Source organism: Saccopteryx leptura, chromosome 4 (assembly GCF_036850995.1).
Source record: "Saccopteryx leptura isolate mSacLep1 chromosome 4, mSacLep1_pri_phased_curated, whole genome shotgun sequence".
Classification (NCBI taxonomy): domain Eukaryota; kingdom Metazoa; phylum Chordata; class Mammalia; order Chiroptera; family Emballonuridae; genus Saccopteryx; species Saccopteryx leptura.
Window position 1 is genome coordinate 114,490,977 of NC_089506.1, and position 22,475 is coordinate 114,513,451.

The window sequence follows — 22,475 nt, forward strand, 5'->3', positions numbered from 1 at the left end:
TTGTTTGAGCCATGGTTGCAGGAGGGGAAGAGAGAGAGAGAAGGGGTTGGGGTAGAGAAACAGATAATCACTTCTCCTGTGTGCCTTGACCGGGAATTTAACCCAGGAGTTCCACATGCCAGGCCTATGCTCTACCGCTGAGCCAGTCGACCAGAGCCAGGATGCCTGTTTTGAACACTACCTCTGATAGAGTTTTCTTTATTCTAGGAAAATCATATATTCACACATTTATTTCTGCTTCAAAAATTAATTTCTCATTTATAGAACATTTTCAAGGGCCCTGGCCGATTTGCTCAGTGGTTGAGTGTTGGCTGGGCGTGTGAATGTCCCAGGTTCAATTCCTGGCCATGGAACACAGGAGAGGTGACCATCTCCTTCTCCACCCTTCCCCCTCTCCCTTTTCTCTATCTCACTCTTACCCTCCTGCAGCCATGGCATATTGTTTCTGAATCATTTGAGAATAAATTTTTTATATAATGCCTTACTTCCTCTAAATACTCTACTGTATTTCCTAAAACATATAAGAACACTCACTTAGATCACCAAAGGTAACCATAAAATCAGGTAATTAACATTAATATAATAGTATCATCTAACCCAGTGGTCCCCAACCCCCCGGGCCATGGACCGGTATTTGTCTGTGGGCCATTTGGTATCGGTCCGCAGAGAAACAATAAATAACTTATATTATTTCCGTTTTATTTATATTTAAGTCTGAACGATGTTTTATTTTTTAAAAAATGACCAGACTCCCTCTGTTACATCTGTCTAAGACTCACTCTTGGACGCTTGTCTCAGTTACGTGATACATTTATCTGTCCTACTCTAAAAGCTGGTCCATGAAAATATTTTCTGACATTAAACCGGTCTGTGGCCCAAAAAAGGTTGGGGACCACTAATCTAACCCAAAGATCCTATTGAAATTATCCCATCAGTTATTTTAATAATACACAGTGTGTCCGTAAAGTCATGGTGCACTTTTGACCGGTAACAGGAAAGCAACAAAAGATGATAGAAATGTGAAATCTGCACCAAATAAAAGGAAAACTCTCCCAGTTTCATACCTATTCAGTGCAGTTCGATGTGGGCTCACGCACACATTTTTTAGGGCTCCTTAGGTACCTATCCCGTATTGCCTCTACAGACTCGTCACTGACTGATGGCCTACCAGAACGGGGTTTCTCCTCCAAACTGCCAGTTTCCTTTAACTGCTTACCCCGCCGAGTAATGTTATTCCTATGTGATGGCGCTTCGTTATAAATGCACCGATATTCATGTTGCACTTTGGTCACGGATTCGAATTTCGGGAGCCACAGAACACACTGAACTTTCCTCTGTACCGTCCACATCTCGACTGGCATGGCCGTGGGCTGTATACATGGTGTTATGTCATCATCTGCGCATGCACACATGCTGCCACATCATCCTACAGAAACTGGGAGGGTTTTCCTTTTATTTGGTATAGATTTTACATTTCTATCATTTTTTTTGCTTTCCTGTAACTGGTCAAAAGTGCACCATGACTTTACGGACACAGTGTACTTTCTAGGGAAAAAAAATTACTGTTTTCCCTGATACTCAGTTGAAGGTCTTTTATGCTGTTAGTTGTCTTTTCATTTATTAGCTTTGATGTAGAATACTTTTTTTAGTGTTACCTTGACACTTTTGAAGAACAGTGGCAAATTACTTTTTAGGAAGCCCCTTTATTTGAGTCTCTTTGATAACTGCTCATGAAAATTCAGGTTTTTCATTTTTGAACAAAATTACATGGTTCTTTCTCATTTTATCATGTTAAGTGGCACATAATGTTGAGTTGTCTTCTTAGTACTGATGTTAAATTTGGTCTCTTATTAAGAGATATCTACCTGGTTTTAAAAAAATTTTTGGACTTATTGGGGTAACATTAGTTAATAAGATTAATAGGTATTAGGGCCACAATTTATAATACATCATCTGTATATTATATTGTGTGTTCACCACTCAAATCAGGTCTTCTTCCGTGACCATTTATCCCTGCTTTGGTCCCTCCTACCTTCTCCTACCCCCTTCTTTCTCGTAATCACTACTCTGTGGTCTGTGTCTATGAGTTATTTTTTCTTTGTTTGGCCCCTTCACCTTTTTCATCCATCCCCTAAACCCCTTCTTTTGACAACAATCTATTCTCCATATCTGAGAAAAAGAGAAATAACTCTTTTTTCTCTTATATTGATTTGTTTATTTTTATTATTAGCATAAATTTTATGGGCTTCTATTTTCTTCAGTATTTAATGGGCTTTCTCTTTTGAGGGCCAGACAGTAAATGTTTTAGGCTTAGGAAGTCTTAAGAGCTCTGTTGCAAATAGTTACATCTGCCATTGTGTTGCAAATCACCGCCCCCCCCAAACAAAGCAAAACTATAGACAGTATTTAAATGAATGGGTGTGGTTTGGTTCATGAAACTTAAAACAACTGGCTTGATGTAACCCAAAGACTTTCCCTTGAGTTGTATCACTATTTATTTTTATGTTCAAGTTGTCTCAGTTTTGACCAGTAGAAACCCCCTTCATGAGTTTTTAAGTTTTCATGACCAGTGTTCATATTAGTACTTCCTTACTTCTGGTACAAGATGTCCTTGGTTCATATTAAGTTTCCTACCCCAGTCCTGGAGTCATCTATTTCTTCAGGGGCCTTGGACTGTTTTGGTGGATATGGTGTTTAGGAACCAATATCTGGGTGTAAAGCGTGCTGCTTGTCCTTATTATCCTTTGGGTGTTATTGTTTTGGACATTCTTAGTGAAAATTATATATGCATGTACACATTGAAACTAATCTATCCATATTAAAATCTGTGAGTTCATACCAATACTTTCAATTCTAGTCCAAAACTACATGGTTCAGTTTAACTTAAAATGTGTGGTATCTCAGCTTTCTTTCTTGAACAGTGAGAACTCTGACTCCCATTATCTTTAATATATTTATATTATTGCTTATTCTCCTATATGAAACAGTTGTTCTGAAACCTATACCATCACCTCTCAGCCTTCATATGCCAGTTGACTCTGACCATTTTCACAACTCTATAACTCTGGGTGATCCTTGTCACCTATTGAACCTCTGATGTTTCTTTACTGTTGCCCACTGTGGCTCTCTTGTCTTCTTTTCTTGCCTCACCCTGATGGGGTCACTCCTTGGTCCATGCTACCTCTGGTGTCTCCATGGCCCCTGCTACATCATGGACCCTTAGGTCCTGCTGGCTCCAGCCACCTCAAATAGAGGGGAGGGAAGAAAACTAATAAATATATTTTAAAGGAAAGTGACAAGAAAAGTAGAAAAACATTTTCTTTATGGCTTAATTTATTCTTTTCAATCTATCCTCTTATTAATTTATTCTTTTAAACATCTTTTTAATCCATTGAAATTTGGTTATTTGGTGGAATGCAAAATTCTGACTTGAAACTTAGTTTTCAAAGTGAAAGCTTTTATCAATACCATTTTAAATGGAAATGCTTTTAGGACACAGTAAAGATAATTTGTACTTTGGATCCTTTTGCTTTGACTTTGATTTAGCACTTTTGTTTTTAAAATTATTATTATACTGGGTTAACTGTAAAAATATTTATTTATATTACAAATATTGTAATACATGAACTTGATAGCAAGTGAAATAATAGAAAGGTTCATGAATAAAAAATAATATTCTTGCAAGGAGCCAGTATTACCAGCCTTACATACACTTCTGCCTCTCTTTTTTTCTGTTCATGCATGCACTAGGTGATTCAAATGATAGGTGTTTTAAAGATTTATTTTGAATCTATCATAAACACAAAGTGGTGTTATTTGTAAATGTAAAATGAACCTCATATAATTAGCATTAAGCTTAAAAAATAAAAGATACATTAAGCCTGTATCTTTCTCCCTTTTCCAGCCATAGAGATAAGCTTATCTTTAATTTTATGTTTATTATGCTTTGACTTTACTTGAGTACATATTATTTTTAACTATGCTTGACTCCTTTGCTATTTATGTATATATTTCTAAACAATTTATTGTTTACCTTCTGTATTTTATATAAATGTATCATTTGTGATTTGTTGAAGTCATTCAGATTCATTTTTGTGAGATAAACTTTATTTTATTTTGTAAAATATGAGTTCATGTTGCATGCATACACAAAATTTACACATATCTGTATATTTCTCTGTAACCTGCTCTTTACATTGTGTAATATATGACAATGGTATTGACATGTAACATTTACTGAGTACTTACAATTAAAACGTACCAGACACTATTCTGATTTTTTTTATGTTAATTCATTTAATTCTCAAAATTGCCCTATGGCATAAGCACTATTATCTTAATTTTAACAACAAATAATTGATGCATTAAAGTAATATATAACTTGTCCAAAATCATTAAGTGGCAGAAAAATTATAAATAAAACAAAGATAATTGTACTAAAATACTGGCTGTCTCAGCCTGACCTGTGGTGGTGTATTGGATAAAGCGTCAACCTGGAATGCTGAAGTCACTAGTTCGAAACCCTGGGCTTGCCTGGTCAACGCACATATAGGAAGCAACTACTACGAGTTAATGCTTCCCACTACTCCACCTTTTACTCCCCCCCCAAGTATCAATAAATAATTTATTTTGAAAAAGGTATTGGCTGTCACTACTGAGATGGAATTGGGGACATACTTAGGAAGGGAATGTGGCTCAGAGCTGTAGGCTGAGGGAGAGTAAGGGCTCTGTTATTTGGGTATCACAGCCAGTGATCAACATTCAGGGATTTTATAAACTGGTACTTAAACCACCGGTAGCGTGGACTTGAAATCAATCATTGTGGAAGTATCTACGTAAAAAAACCAGAAATCTGCAAACGATAGGAATCAGGAGCTCACCCTCCACTTTGTGTAGGTCCTTACCTGCACACTGCTGGCTCACCGGCTTCCCTGCAGGCTGCTGTCAGTGTTCACTTTAGCTTGCCTAAAAATTGGTTAAATAGGTGTTTATTTTAGAATTCATTACGCTGTACATTTATATCTTATGTATGTCTGCTACTTTTCACAATGAAAAGTATTTTTAAAGAAAAAGTAATATGAAGTGTTAGTAAGGAGGGAAAGGGTGCTCTGAATTCTGGCAGGAGTGGGGCAAAGAGCAGGAGAAGTCGGAGTAGGAGAGCGCTTTCCTTCCCAGAGCGAGTGGAAGAGGTTCAATGTTAATTTGCTTTGAGATCAAATAATCTGCATGTCTAATTTTGGGGGGTAAATAAGAGATGTCAGTTATTACACATAAAAGGATTATAGTTTTAAACATCATAGAGAAGCTGTAATAAATTCTTACTGTATTAAGGAAAGTTTGATGTTTAAGGACTTCCATGGTTCTAGCTATATGCCTTAAAGGTATAATTTAATTATTGTATATTACCTATATTATATCATATATCATTACATATTCTCATATTTTTGATAATTAAAAATTTGCAATTAATTACTTTGAAAATTAGGTGTTATGATGGAATTGATATACTGTATATCCTTGAATTATCATTTTCATTTATTGAGTCTTAAGTGTTTATTGAGTGCCCACTATAATATGTATTTGGTACATACAAGGGACATGGAAAAAAAATGCTTCAGAACAAATAATTACAGTAGAGTGTCACTTGTTTGGTGCTTTGTTTTATAATGTATGGGGTGAAAATGGAAAGAATCTTTAAATGAAGACATGTTTGAGAATGGAAGAAGTATTGGGGAAACTCGGACTTGAGTGGAAAAAGAGAAACAACCTATTAGTAAAAGTAGGAAAAAGTATCCATTTAACTATTTGGTGATTATATATTCTTCAATGTATAGTCATATAATTTTTAAAAAGTAATTTTTTTCCTCCAAATCTGACAGAAGTGAATCATTTGAAACTGTCAAAAATCTGAAAATTAATGTTTAGATTCTCTGATGCAATTAAAATTATACAGCATTATACTAATAAATATTATAATTATAATAAATATAACTTTTAAAGAATTCCATAGTATCCTAACATTATTACATTAAGCTTATATAATATGATGATTTTTTTCCTGTTTTTTTTCTTCTCTCTTTTTGCTCTTTCTTTTATTCTAGATGGTCCTCGGCCATCACAAAAAGAAATTATATCACTGCGGGCATTTATGCTACTTTTTCTGAAACAGCTCATACTAAAGGTAAAATAATTTTACGTAATTCAGAATTTTAGTATATTAGCTGAAAAGGAACTTCTGGTACAGTTTAAAATCATTTTTGCATAATTAGCACAAACTGTTTAATTCATGATTTCTTTCAAAATTTTGTAAATCTTAGTATTAACTTTTTTTGAATTTTACTTTTTGATACTTTTTGAGATTCTCTATACTAAGGGATATAGCAGAAATGACAAGGTACATCTGAGTAAGAAACAAGCATAAAGATTTTATTCCAGAAAATGGTCTGTGACCCTTTTTGAGAAGGCTTACATTATATATTTTATCACAGTAAAACTTTTAAAAGGTTAGGATTTAAAAACAATGGAAAATTATGATAAAATACACAATATTGTAAAGTTTTTCAGTAATTTGATTTATTTTAAGAAAATAGTACATGGTTAAAATAGTGGTATTAATAAATACAGTTAGATAATAAATATATACTAACTCTTTAAGGGGCAGGACAATCTAATATCAGCAACTTAGAGAATAGATACAAGTTTCTAAATATTTACTTAATAACTTAAAATAATAAAGTCTATTGATTATGAAGTATATAGATACCTTAATTAAAACATTACTACTTTTAAGTTGTTTCTATTTTTTACGATTATTTTGATGCCTGTCTTTAAAGTTTTAATTTTAGATTTAAATTAAGTAATTTTTTTAAAACATTAGGATCGAGGGGTCAAAGAAGATGAACTTCAGAGTATATTAAATTACCTACTTACAATGCATGAGGTAGGACATGGTCTGTGTCTTTATTTTAATTATTTTATTCAAAGCGTTAGAATAAAATTTTAACTGAAGAAATACTTGTGATTCTTATTATGCAGGATGAAAATATTCATGATGTGTTACAGTTACTAGTGGCTTTAATGTCAGAGCACCCAGCCTCAATGATACCAGCATTTGATCAAAGAAATGGAATAAGGTATGAGTATTTTTAATAGATTTTAATTGAGAATATTTGTGCTTCCTAGAATAGCCCCTATTCCATGAACTTTGGAATAAATATGTTACCAGTAACATATTTGGAGCCGTAGAAAAAGCATTTTACAAGATCCACATTGGAAGAAGATGAGGCTTTGGCAGTACGATTTATTTGAGGTTGAAATAGGAGGCTGCCACAGGTTTCTAGTGCCTCATGTCCTTCCCAAGAAAAAGTCCAGTTTTGTCTTCACTAAGCCAAGTATAAAGATTAAAGTCTATTCTGCACCATGGTTTATCCCACATCAAAGTTTAGTCCAGCCCAGGCACTGATCAAAACTTGCTCTTGGGAGATTGCGAGGCTGGTGGTCCACAGGTGGCTGCCAACCCACGCAGGATGGCTGCTGATTGCCGAACCCCTGAACGAATGAACTGGGCAAGCTCATTTCCAGGTAGGAAGAGAGAGAGAGCTTTGTTAAACCTGTGTTTTTACCTGAGGGCTAGGAAAGACTGGTTTATCTTTAAACCAACCAATCAGTTTCTGTAAAATTCTGCAGGCTTGTGTTGATTCCTCCCAATAACCAGCTGATGAAGTACATAGAAAATGGGTCTCAGGTGTTAAGAAGAGTAATTAAATTGTTAGAATTGTTAGTGCAATAAAGACAGTTCAAATAGTGGGAAGAACAATATATATATTGTGTGTGTATCTACACACACACACACACAATGTAGGAAGATGAATGCATGGTATAATTTAGCAAAAGATGACATAAGAAAAATTGAGTTTAGGCTCAAGAACTACATAGATGGTGGCCAGGATTGGAGGTCCATAGTATGATAAATTTCGATTTTAAGACGAAGTTATAGATTAGAATTAGAGAAGTAAAGATTTTTTAACAGGGAACTGATTTGCTTAGATTTTCATTTTGTAAAGTATACAGTCAGCTGTGTGGGAAATGAGCTGCAGAGGGACAGAACTGATGTCGCGAGATCAGTAGAGACTGTTTTGTTCGTCAGTATTAGGGGTGATGAGTCAGGGCAGTGGCGGTGCAATGGCAAGAACACAGAAGAAAAATGCTTTAGGACAAGAGGACAAAAAGCAAAAGAATTTGAAGACTGACTTTAATTATGAAGATTGTAAAGTAATTATATAACAAGTGAGACATAGTTTCTTGATTAGCATTCTTCTGAAGTTACACTTACATCCTAGTCCCTTGGGAATTTTCCTTTTTTATTTTTTCTGGAATCTGAGTTATTGGAATGAAGAAGAAATCTAGTTTACTCCATGTGCAACTCAATGGAAAAATAAATCAATGTTAATAATTAATATTCACAACCCAAGCTGATGAATTAGGATTTAACTATTTTACCATGTTACAAGTAAATATTCATTAACTGATTTGGCAGTAAATTTTCTATTAATACTGGATTGCAGTTCTCTGTATCTTGTTTTGTAAGAAACACTTATCTAATTGTGAAGGAAATCCTAGGTGTTTTCATAGGTCAAATGTTAATAATAATTTCTGTTGGTCCAGAATAGATCTTTTACCTTTTTTTCATTCAATTCAAAGTTATTCCTGGGAAATAAGAATTCTGTAGATTTACCAATTCCAAATCTAAGTATATTCACATTTGTAGGCTTTGAGCTTTTCCTTTGGATCTCAAAATTATTTTGGTTGTAGAATGTTTTTTCTTAAGATTTCTTGAATATTTCTTATCTGAAATATGTAACTTTTCTATTCTTGTATTTGTCTTTTTTTCCTTACTGTTCCTTAAAAGTTCTGAAAATAGAGTTCATTGTAAATACATTTAAGAATTTGAAAAATTATTCCCCAAGGAAAATAAATCACTATAGTTGATCTTTACTCATTCTCTATTCTTCAGTAGAATAATGCAAAAAAAAGGCAGTGTTAACAATATATTATTTTTTTGAATAGTATAAGCTACTGTGAAAAATGAAATTGTTGTCACTAACTTTATTTATTCCACTTTGTTGATGTTGTTGAAATGATTGGAAAATTATTCTGCATCTGCTTTTACCAGTTATTTTGTTTAGCCTTGATTACCTTCAAAATATAGAATGACATTTGTCCAATCATGGGGTAAAGGTATAATGGCTACCATAGCAGAAGATATCTTAAGACCAACAAAAGAAGCACGCAACTGCATAAAATATAACAGAATTTATTAAGGGTAATTTACTTACGGGAAGACTGGGTCAGAACAGAAGCGAGGGCCCAGCAATTCTGGGCAGATTATTCTCCATTAGGTTAGCGCTAGGTCCCATCCCTCTACCAGGATGATACTCATATAGGTTATCATCCTGTCTGTTACTAACAAACGTATTTATGGTCAAAGAATGCCTTGATATGCTACTAGAGCAGTGAGGTTGGTCTAAGATCAAAGCGTGAAAGGACACAATGATGAAGAAAGTTTTTGTTCACATCTACAACTATACAACATTTTAAAATTTTTATTTACAAAACGATATTTAATACAATGAAGCACATTCTATTTTTATAGTTAGAGTCACCACTGCCACTCTGAAAGACCCTTTCAGATAATATGAAATTTTAACATATGCAATAAAATTTCTGAAGTTCCTACAACTATGCTCTGATAGAGTGTTTGAAGTGACTTTTTAGGTTAGGTAAGTTTATATTTTACTATAGACTTATTTGCTTCAAATAACAGATAACTTTTCAAACTAATTTCAGTAAAGAGAATGTGTTTGGTGTAGAACTGCCATTAGGGCAAGACTCAGGAATTGGAAAGCTATATGGAAATAAGTTTGCTTCCTCTGCTACTTTCTGTATATAGACGTATGTCTGTAAATAAAGCAAAGTTATCCTATAGTTTTCTTAAAAAATATTTCTTAATTCAAGAGCCCAACAAAGACTAGATATTGTTTCTTTCATATTATTTTGAATTCTGAGCAAAGGGAAATAAATGGGCAGATCAATGGTCCAAAGGTCATCAAGTACAAATGTCAGAGGCAATTCTACTAAGTAGAAGAGGAAATGGGCTTCATTCTGCATGTATCATATAGTAAAATAGAAACTTTTATCCCATGTACTGGGAGTCAACACTTAAGAACAACCAATCATATTGACCTTTGTATTATATATTTGAAGGCCAAATTTAAAGAAAAATTAATAAAATGTACTAATTTTTTATTTTTTCAAAGAACTTGAAACCTGAGAGGTATTTTATATTTTATATCTGTGTAATTTATTTTGTAAAGAACACAGTGCTTATATTTTTAATATTTGTAGGAGTTTAAAAGATCATTGATTTCTATATTTCTCAGGGTAATCTACAAACTATTGGCTTCAAAAAGTGAAAGTATTTGGGTTCAAGCTCTAAAGGTTCTGGGATACTTTCTGAAGCATTTGGGTCACAAGTAAGTTGATTTTTTAAAAAATAAATGTACAAATATCTACTGAAATTGTCTGTTTACTAGGTTTGTAGCTAATGTAACATGAAATTTGACTGGAATAATTTCACAGTGGAAATGAATAGCTTTCTTTGAAAAAACTTGCAAAACTATTTTATAAAAGGATATTTATTAATAAAACTGTAGAACAAAATCACAATGTTAATAGCTTATTCCTATTTTCATGTTAAAAAGAAAATGCTGTTCATCTTAAGGATGTAATAAGATACTTAATCAAATAAAGTAAAGCACATCTGGATATAATTTCAATGAAAACTGACTTGACCCTGGAAATACAGTGTGTACTGAGGTCTACCAAAGAGCTGTTCCTTTGCTTACATAATAAGTGTTTTATTATTTGTTGTATTCTTTTATAACATTGAGGCTTATTGATTACTTTTGTGATTTGAAAATCCTAGAATATCATTTTCCCCAAAACTCAGAAGTCTGTGGTAGTTTCCTCAAAACTACCTGTGCAGTGTTTTTGATACAGTTATGTTCAGTGCATGAATACTCTTTATAAAATCTATTTTTTATACAAATGAGCCCAAGAAGTTAGTGCTGTTATTTAAATACAGTATGTCCATAAAGTCATGGTGCACTTTTGACTGGTCACAGGAAAGCAACAAAAGACGATAGAAATGTGAAATCTGCACCAAATAAAAGGAAAACTCTCCCAGTTTCATACCTATTCAGTGCAGTTCGATGTGGGCTCATGCACACATTTTTTAGGGCTCCTTAGGTACCTATCCCGTATAGCCTCTACAAACTCGTCACTGACTGATGTCCTACTAGAATGGGGTTTCTCCACCAAACTGCCGGTTTCCTTCAACTGCTTATCCCACCGAGTAATGTTATTCCTATGTGGTGGCGCTTCGTTATAAACACGCCGATATTCACATTGCACTTTGGTCACGGATTTAAATTTCGGGAGCCACAGAACACACTGAACTTTCCTCTGTACCGTCCACATCTCAACTGGCATGGCCGTGGGCTGCTCTGCTGTATACATGGTGTTACGTCATCATCTGCACATGTGCACATGCTGCCACATCATCCTACAGAAACTGGGAGGGTTTTCCTGTTATTTGTTGCAGATTTCACATTTCTATCGTCTTTTGTTGCTTTCCTGTGACCGGTCAAAAGTGCACCATGACTTTACGGACACACTGTATTTCTAAGTGGGGTTCCTCTCAGAACCTTATAGTTGTCAGTTCTTTTTGGTGTTTAAATTTACCAGGAGTTTACTGTAACACTGGTGAAAACAGTAAAATCCAGACAAAACATCTCTAACATGCTACATAGTCTAGAACAGCAGTTCTCAACCTGTGGGTCGCGACCCCGGCGGGGGTCAAACGACCAAAACACAGGGGTCGCCTAAAGCCAAATAAAGTATGTATTTTCGATAGCTTTAGGTGACCCCTGTGTTTTGGTCGTTTGACCCTCGCTGGGGTTGTGACCCACAGGTTGAGAACCGCTGGTCTAGAAGGATAGATATTATTCTTTGGAGGAGATATGATGACTAAATGAGAGGCAGTATCCTGGATTGGATCCTGAACAGAAAAAGGATGTGAGGGAAAACTGTTGGAATATGAATTAAACTTGTAGTTTCATTGATAATATTGTACCAAGTATTCAAAAACCAAAGGGGACATCTGGTCACCATGACTGAGTGAGTGAACTTTATGCTTGCCTCTTCCCACAGACACATCAGAATTACAGCTTAATTATAGAGCAGCCATCACTGAAACCACCTTAGGACTAGTGGAACAAAACTCCTGTAACTAAGGAGGTAAAGAAGAAGCCACTTGGAGACTTGTAGGAGATATGGAGACATAGAATGGGCAGGTCCCACACCTACAATGTGGTGATTAAGATTTGAAAAAGATATCTCGGTTGCAATGGTCCATCCTGAGGAATGAGGGGTTCCAGCCCCAGACAGGCCTCATCAGCTCAGAACAAAAACTGTTGGGAAGAGGAGTGGCCCTGTCATCTGAATACAACCCAATGGGGATCCTACATAATGAGATTGAGGGCTGTGGGAGACCGAGCTGCTCTTCTTGAGGGTCCCACAATCACCGACTCACTTTAAGCTCCAGCTGAAAGGTAGCATCTTGGAAAACTGCAGGAACATGCAAGGAGGAACTGAACTGACTGACTTAAGCATGAGGGCTGCAGGAGTGGGCCCGGGGCAGCTCTCTATAGGGATGGAAGTGCTGGCAGGCACCATTATTGCTTTTCTCCCATCTGGTTTGTCGACTCAGGCTGGTTTCAAACCTGAGTCTGCATTAACCTGACTAATGTTCTTCACCTTGTCCTGGTGATTTCTTGAGACCGTGCACCACGCAGCTCTTGTGCTGGGTTCAGACCTATTCCAGTGGCTTTTCCACATAAACAGCAGGCCTTAGCTTATGCTGTGACTTTCCTAAAATCTCTCAAAAGTCCATAAATCCCCAAGAAGCAGCAGCTGGCCTGAGCATACCCTGTACCTCCTACTAAGTGGCCACAAGCTAAATGCAAGTGGCAACAGATCTCAAAGTTGCATTGTAATGTTCACAAAGTGTCCCTAGGCCATGCATAAGTGGAAGCCAGCCTTGGCTTGGAATGGAGTTTTAACTAAGGAGTGATAAGCCTGGCAAAATGGCACTTGTCTCTGACCACATCATGGTGCCCACCACAGAGTCCAAAGCTCTACACGAGTGGCAGCAGGCCTTGGTTCATGGTGTAGCCTCTAGCAAGTGCCCTCAAACCCAGCCCACTGACAACCAAACACAGATAACTTTCTAACTTGAGCTGGACACAAGCAACAGCTAACCTTGGACTGCACTAGAGCCCCTCCTAGAGGCTCTACAACAACATGCATGTTGGCTGGCATCTCACCACACCATAGTGCCACCCAACCAGATCCACAAGTGGCATCCAAAAGGTGATACTGCCTGGTACTAAAACCCTGTTTAAAGTGTCTCCTACCTCATTAGGTCAATTCCCACCCTACGTGTTGTCCACTGTAGTCATGTCCAGCCCTCACAGCCAATAAGCCTGAAGGTCAGTTTTACCCATTGACATGCCAAAGGTAATCAAGGTTCAGCTACAACAGGAGGGCACACTTAAACCACACAAGGGACAGTTTCAGAGTGCCAGCTTAGATGACTAAGGAGATTGTATCACTGGGCCCCACTGGAAACCAACCATATATGGCCATTTTGCTGAGACTAGGTGATGTAGCAAATATACCTAACACATAGACACAAACACAGGGAGACAGCCAAAATGAGGAGACAAAGAAATATGTCCCAGATGAAAGAACAGGACAAAATTTTAGAAAAATAACTAAGATGGAGTCAAGCAGTCTACTAAATACAGAGTTGAAAACCCTGGTTATGAGGATGTTCAATAAACTTAGGGGAAGAGTAGATGAACTCAGAACTTCAACACAGAGATAGAAAACATAAAAATGGAGACAGAAAACATATAAATGAACCAGTCATCATTAAAGAATACATTATTGGGAATCAGTATCTGATTAACTGGAGCAGAGTGCCTAATCAGCAATGTGGAAGACAACATAGCAGAAAACATCCAATTAGCACAGTGCAAAGAATAATAAAAATGAGGATAGTTCAAGGGACCTCTGTGGCAATATCAAGCATACCAACATTCACATCATGAGGTGATGTGAAAGATGTGAGAGAGAACGGGAATAAAAACCTATTTAAAGAAATAATGACTAAAATCTTCCTACCCTGGTAAAGGACAAAGACACACAAATCCAGGAAGAAAAGAGTCCCAAACAATTTAAACCCAAAGAGGCCCACACCAAGACACACCATAACTAAAGTGCCAAAAGTTAAGGAAAAAGAATCTTAAAAATAGCAATAAAAAAAGCAGTTAGTTACTTACAACTAAGTAACAAAGGAGCTCTCATAAGACTGTCAGCTGATTTCTCAGCATAAACTGGTAGGCCAGAATGGATTGGCAGTAAGTATCCAAAGTGATGCAGAGCATAGACCTAAAACCAGGAATATTCTACCGAGCAAGACTGTCGCTTTAGAATAGGAGTTTCCCAGATAAGAAAAAAGCTAAAAAAAAAAAAGGGAGTTTATCACTACTAAATGAGTATTTCAAACAATATTAATGAGTCTTCTTTCAGCGTAAAAGAAATGATGAAAAATATGAATAAAATATATATAGAAAAGAAGATTTCTAACTGACAGTGGTAAACAGTAGAATCAGTGGATTAACCAAGTATAAAGCTAGTACAATGGTTAAAAAAGTAAGATCTTACAAAAGTAAAACTGTGTGTAATTACAACAGCAAATTAAGATATTCATACAAACAATCACACAGAAAAGATGTAAAAGAATAACAAAGCCAATGTGGATAGGGTGAGTAAAAACTGGAGTGATTTTAGAATGTGTTTGTACTTAAATGAACATGAACTTGCAACAGAGCTCTAACCGTAGCTTGGTATACATGGAGTACGTGGTAACCACAATCTGAAAACTTATAAGAGGTATATAAGAAAGAGATATCCAACACAACACTGTAAGAAACCATCATAAAAGAATAGAGCAAGAGAATAAGAAATGAACAGAGAAAAACTACAAAAACAATCAGAAAACAATGAACAAAATGGCAGTAACTACCTACCTATTAAAATTGTAAATGTACAAAATGCTCCAAATGACATATGATGGCTGAATGGATTAAAAACAAGACCTGTACATATGTTGCCTACAGCAGACCCATTTTAGACAAACACAAACTGAAAATGAAGAAATGAAAAAAAAATTTATGCAAAAGGAAATGAAAATAAAGCTGGGGTAGCAATACTTGTATCTGACAAAGTAGACTTAAAATAAGGGCTTTAACAAGAGACAAAGAAAGGTATATCTTTTGTAAATATTTACATACCCACCATAGGAACTCCTAAATGTATAAATCAAAAACTGACTTAATGTGAGAAATTGACAGTATTGTAGTCATAGTAGGGGTCTTTAACATTTCATTAACATTAATGGATAGATCATACAGCCAGAAAGTCAACAAGGAAACAGTATCCTTTAAAGACACACTAGACCCAATGGAATTAACTAATATTTTCAGGACATTTCAGTGAAAAACAGCAAAATTTATAACTTGTCAACTGTACACGGAACATTTTGCAGAGTAGACCGCATGTTAGGCCACAAAATCAGTCTTAGTAAATTTAAGAAGATTAAAATGATATCAAGCATCTATTCTGTTCTCAATACTATGAAATTAGAAATCAATTATAAGAAGAAAACTGAAAAGCACACAAATGCATAAAAGTTAATTAACATGCTACTAAACAATGACTGGGTCAAGAATGAGATGAAGAATGAAATAAGAAGATACCTTGAGACAAATAAAAATGAAAACATAGTGACCCCAAATTAATGAGACACAGATAAAGCAATTCTATGAGGGAAATTTATAGCAATACGGTCCTACCCTCAAGAAACAAGAAAAATATCAAATTAATAATCTAACCTTATAATTGAAGGAAATAGAAAGAGAGGGACAAACAAAGCCCAAAGTGAGAAGAAAGGAAGTAATAAATATGAGTGAATATGAACAAAATAGAGTCTAAAAAATAGTAATGGTCAATGAAACCAGGAGCTTGTTCTTTGAAAGGATAAACAAAATTGATAAAACCTTAGTTAGCCACACTTATCAAAAAAATAGTGAATGGGTGCAAATAAATAAAAACAAATGAAAGAGAAGGGAGAACTAAGGTCACAGAAATACAAAGGATTATAGGGGGATACTATAAACAATTATATGTCAGCAAATTGGACAACCTGTTAAAAATAATTTCTCAAAATACTGTCTGCCAAGGCTGAATAAAGAAGAAATGGATATCTGAAACAGATGAATAACTATGAACAAAATTGAATTAGAAATCATAAACTTAACAAAAAAATAAAATTTTACAAAATGTTCAAAGAAAAATTAATACCTATTTTTCTCAAACAATTCCAAAAATTGAAGAGGAAATTCTCCTAAACTTATTTTACAAGGAAAGTATTACTTTGATATCCAATCCAGGAGATACATAGTTTTAGGCTATTATCCTTGGTGAACACAGATGCAGAAATTCTCAGCAGTACATTAAGAAAATACACCATAATCAAGTGATAATTATTCCTAGGATGCAAGATTGGTTTAGGATGCAAGATTGGTTTAATATTCATGAATCAATTAATGGGGTACACCGCATTAACAAAATGAAGTATTGAATATAACATGTCATGCGATCATATTTGTAGATGCAGAAAAAGCATTTCACATCATCCAACATCTATTTACAGTAAAATCTCACAGAAAAGTGGGGATGTAGGGAACATAGCTCAACATAATAAAGGCTACATATGACAACACTGCAGCTAACACTGTACTCGGTGGTGAAGTGTTGGAAGCTTTTTATTTAAGATAAGGAACAAGACAAGGATGTACACTTTTCCCACTTTTTTAATATTGTATTGGAAGTCCTAGCAACAGCAGTTAGAGAAGAAAAAGAAGTAAATGGCATTTAAATTTAAAAGGAGGAAATAACACAGCCATTATTTGCAGATAACATGATACTATATAGATAGAATTCTAAATATTCTACCAAGAATCTGTTGGAACTAATACATTATACTGTAACATGGTACAATATTAATATTCAGAAATCAGTTGCATTTATATACACCAATAACAAACTGTCAGAGATACTGAGAAAACAATCCCATTTGTAATTTCATCAAACAGAATAAAATACCTTGGAATAAACTTAACCAAGGATGTAAAAAAATCTGTACTCTGAAAATTACAAGATATTGAAGAAGGTAACTGAAAAACATACAAATAAATGGGAGTATATACTGTGCTCATGACTAGGAAGAATTAACATCATTAAAATGTCCATATTACCTAAAGCAATCTATTCCTGTTAAATACCAATAGCATATTTCACAGAACTAGAACAAATATTCCTAAAATATATATGAAACTTTAAAAGACCCTGAAAAGCCACAGCAATCATGAGAAAGAAGTACAAAGTTGGAGGAATCATGTTACCTTATATCAAACGGTACTACAAGGCCATATAATCAAAAGAGCATGGTATTGGCCTACAAATAGACATATAGATTAAGGGAACAGAATAGAGAAATAAACCCACAACTTTATGATCAATTAATGTATGACAGGACGCAAGAGCATATAATGGAGTAAAGACAGTTTCTTTAACAAATGGTATTGGAAAAATTGGACAGATAAATGCAGAAACCTGAAACTAGATGACTTTCTTATATACAGATAAACTTAAAATGGATTATAGATATAAATGTAAGCTCTTAAACTATAAAACTTCTATTACAAATCCTAGACTGTACACTCTTTGTCTTTGCTATTAGTAATGTTATTTTTATATTATCTTCTCGGTCAAGGGAAACAAAAGATAAAATAAACAAGTGGGACTACATCAAACTAAGAAGTTTTTGCATAATAAAAGAAACCATCATAAACTGAAAAGACAGCCTAAAGAATGGGAGAAGATATTTGCCAATGATTTATTTCATAAGAGGCTATCCAAAATACATAGGGAAGTGATACAACTTAATATCAAAAAAAGAAAAAAAATACAATTAAAAAAATGGAAAGAAAATGAGTAGACCTTTCTCCAATGGGGACATAAAGATGGCTAAATAAAGTATGAAAAGATGCTAGCCTGACTAGGCGATGGCCCAGTGGATAGAGCATTAGCCTGGGATGCTCGAGGACCCAGGTTCTAAATCTGAAGGTCCCTAGCTTGAGCGTGTGTGGGTTCACTAGCTTGAGCACAGGGTCACTGGCTTAAGCATGAAATCATAGACATGACCCCATGGTCACTGGCTTGAGCCCAAGGTCTCTGTCTTGAGCAAGGGGTCATTGGCTCAGCTGGAGTGCCCGATAGAGGCACATATAAAAAGCAATTGATGAATAACTAAAATGTCACAACTACGAGTTGATGCTTCTCATCTCTCTCCCTTCCTGTCTGTCTGTACCTCTCTCACTATCTCTAAAACAATATAGATTAAAAAAATAAAAAAGATGCTGAAAGTCACCAGTGATCAGGGAAATAGAAATTAAAACCACAATGAGATAACACCTTACATCTGTCACCATGTCTGTCATCAATAAATCAATAAGCATAACATGTTGGGATATTGGGAGGATGTGGACAAAAGGGAGCCCTAGTACACTGAGGTGAGAATGTGAATTGGTGAAGCCACTATGGAAAACAACATGGAAGTTCATCAATAAAATTAAAAATAGAATTACCACATGACCCAGAAATTTTACTTCTGGGTATCTATCCAAAGAAATTCGAAACAGTAATTCAGAGAGATCCTTGCTCTCCTATATTCACTGCAGCATTATTTGTAATAGCCAAGATATATACACAACCCACATATCTGTTGATAGATGAAAGTATAAAGAAGTGGTTCATATGTACAATGGAATATTAATCATAAAAAATAATGAAATCTTGCCTTTAGCGCCGACATGGATGGACCTAGAGGGTATTTATTATGCTAAGTGAAATAAGTCAGATAGTGAAAGACAAATACTATATTATTTTACTTATATGTAGAATATAAAAACAATGTAAACAAAGAAACAAAAGAGAAACAGACTTATAGAAAACAAATAATAGCTGATAGTAGACTGGATTTGGGGGACTGTGGAAAAGGTCAAGGGAGTAAGAAGTACAAATTGGTAGTTACAAAATAGTCACGGGCATGGAAAGAAGAGCATAGGGAATATAGTCAGCAATATTGTAGTAACTATATATGGTGTCAGGAGTGTACTAGACATTGTGATGGTCACTTTGTAAGTTATACAAATGTCTAATCACTGTTTGCATCTAAAACATAATATTGTAGGTCAACTCTTAACTGAAAAATAAAATAAATTTTTAAGTGCCCTAAAGTTCTATCATAATACAGGTCTGATATTTTTAGATTATAAAAAATTTTAAAGCACATGCTATCAAATTTCCACTGTGGAAATAAAATATATTTGACTCAAGTTTTAACTACAAACACAGTAAATTCTGGGCGAATTTTCCAAGATAATGACAATATAAACTGTACTGTTGATTGTTAAGTAATCAGCTTGCTGTCTGTATTTGTTAGTTATAGGCATGTTGCATGTTGACAGTTCAACCTAATGGTTTATTTCTTTTATTGGACTAGTTGGAATTAGTCCAGTGTTTTGGCTGAGCCAGTTATCTGTTAACAAAAAGTAGTGATGTAGATTCTGCTTAAGATAATTGTACAAGTCTCAGGTACCCAATTCAACAAAACTTCTCTGTCTACCGTTTGTGTGCCCCCCCAAGTCAAGTCTGCATCCATCACCATTCATCTCCTCCACAGCCTCCTCCATCTCCACTTCTGCAGTCACCACACTGTTGTTTTTGTCCATGAGTTGTTTTTCCTTTTTTTGTCCTTTTTTGCTCAATTCATAGACTATCTATAGTAAACTAAAATAACATAAACTGATACTTAAAATGATTATCTTTGAATTGTAAAATTATAGGTTTTTTTTGTTCCAGCATAATCTCTGAATTTGTTACATGATGTATTTCTTTGACCATACCAAAATAAATAAATAAATAAATAAATAAATAAATAAATAAATGTGTTCTTTATTTTGTGAAAAAGGAAATTAGAGTGTGTTTAGTGAGCTAATAATAGTATGATTTGTATGAGAATAAAGGTTACTATTTTTTAGAAGAAAGGAGTACACTCTTAATTTAAATTGGCAGAAATTCTATAAAATTCAGGAAGTAGAGCAGATAGACCCTAAAGCCCAAGGTCTGTTTAGGTCATAAAGTCAATCTGGTTAAGATGTTAGTTTCCCATATATATATATATATATATATATATATGCGCCTTAGTGGAGGCTTCCTGAGCTGAATGCGTAGAGCTGGGTTTTTATTATAGGGTCCAGGAAAAACAAAATCGTATGACATGCAAGGCTCACACCCCGCACTTCTTGAGAGAGGTTGGTATTTTCAGGTAGTCTTGATTCCTGTGCAGCAAATTTTATTGATAAACGTTGTTTTAAAACAAACTGTGGGAGGAAGCTGACCCATCTTTTTGATGCATGCATACCATTCTTCAAGTTCCCCCAAATGACCAGAATTGAGCCTTACTAAAAAATAACTAATAGTTACTAGAAATTTGAAACTAATTGTCAGCATTTATATAATATTTTATCATTTATATATTTCACATTTTAGTTTATACAGATATTTTATTTGAGATGCCTTTAAATAGTATTCTTGGAATTTTGGAAGATATCTGGGCTATAAACTCATTTCTGTTTGTAGATGAAAGTTAGTAAAAATAGTTATATGATTCTTTACCGGTTTATAGATTGTATTTTTTCACCTCAAAGTCATAAGAATAGAAAATCTAATGTGGTTCTTAGCACTTTGTTTTTTCCCCTCTTTTTCTCCAGGAGAAAAGTTGAAATTATGCATACCCATAGTCTTTTCACTCTTCTTGGAGAAAGGCTGATGTTGCATACAAATACCGTGACTGTCACTACATATAACACACTTTATGAGGTAAAAATTTTAAAATGTGTAATGAAATTTTAAATGTGTGCAGTAGATACTGTCTATGAAATTAGAATCAATTGTTGGTCCATTAATCTAGAAAGCTAGTAATCATTAAAAAATTACATTTTTATATTTCACTTTGAAATATATTCATGTACATTTATTTGCCAATTATTTATGTTATTCAAGGGCATTTCTTTGAATATATACTGCTCACAAAAATTAGGGGACATTTTATCACTTCATATTCATTTTGAAATATCCCCTAATTTTTGTGAGCAATTTGGGTGATTGGCTTTGCACAAAGCTTTTCTTACCTAAACCACACACCCATTGCATATTATATACTGGTTCTACCCCCTCCATCTTTCTCTAATATGTTCCAGTATTGACCTAGAATTGATACTGAGATGCATTGTAGGTAAGAATTATTTGTAAAAATAATATTTGGAAGAAACTTTGTATCTTCATCATTTCAATTCAGAAATTTGTTTCTCATAATTTCTAACAGATGGCCATATAACTTGGGTTCAGTATTTTCTGTGAAATGCATATGCTACCTCCAGAAGTAGCTGTTTTTATTTTTTAAATATTAGTACAATATTGGGAATGTTCTTTTATGTTAACCTTAATTCTGCTTTCCTGCAGCTGATATTCAGTGTCTCTGGTTCTTTAGTTCTTTTCTCTAGTGTAAGGATTAGCAAACTACCAACACCTGTCCTTGTATGGCCACAGGTCAGGAGTTTCTATATTTTTACATGGCTGAAAATAATAAAAATAAAACCAACATATAACACGTAAAATTATTTGAAATTTAAATTTCAGTGTCTTTAAGTAGTTTTATTGGAGCACAGCCACATTCATTTCCCTACAAATTGCCTGTGGTTAGTTTCACTTTACAAATCACAATGATGCAATAAGTTGACAGTGTTTCACTTAACACCTGTGTTGCTGAACCTGACACTGTTCTAACGACCAGTGCATATCCACTACCTCAAAGCAAATATAAAAAAGATGCTGGAAGTCAACAGTGATCAGGGAAATAGAAATTAAAACCGCAATGAGGTGACACCTCATATCTGTCACAATGGCTATCATCAATAAATCAACAAGCATGACATGTTGGGAGGATGTGGGCAAAAGGGAGCCCTAGTACACTGAGGTGAGAATGTGAATTGGTGCAGCCACTATGGAAAACAACATGGAAGTTCATCAATAAAATTAAAAATAGAATTACCACATGACCCAGAAATTTTACTTCTGGATATCTACCCAAAGAAATTCGAAAC

At 34.6% G+C, this 22,475-nt stretch overlaps 1 protein-coding gene across 3 annotated transcripts in view; it reads left to right on the forward strand.

The window, feature by feature from the left end:
• NBEA (neurobeachin) overlaps positions 1-22,475 on the forward strand; it is a 739,008-nt gene that overhangs the window by 148,295 nt on the left and 568,238 nt on the right. For all 3 annotated transcript variants that reach the window (XM_066381029.1, XM_066381023.1, XM_066381024.1), the window contains exons 14-18: positions 6,102-6,181; positions 6,878-6,940; positions 7,036-7,133; positions 10,440-10,532; positions 21,084-21,192. In XM_066381029.1, the coding sequence (XP_066237126.1) occupies positions 6,102-6,181; positions 6,878-6,940; positions 7,036-7,133; positions 10,440-10,532; positions 21,084-21,192 (443 nt within the window). The remainder of the gene's footprint in view (positions 1-6,101; positions 6,182-6,877; positions 6,941-7,035; positions 7,134-10,439; positions 10,533-21,083; positions 21,193-22,475) is intronic.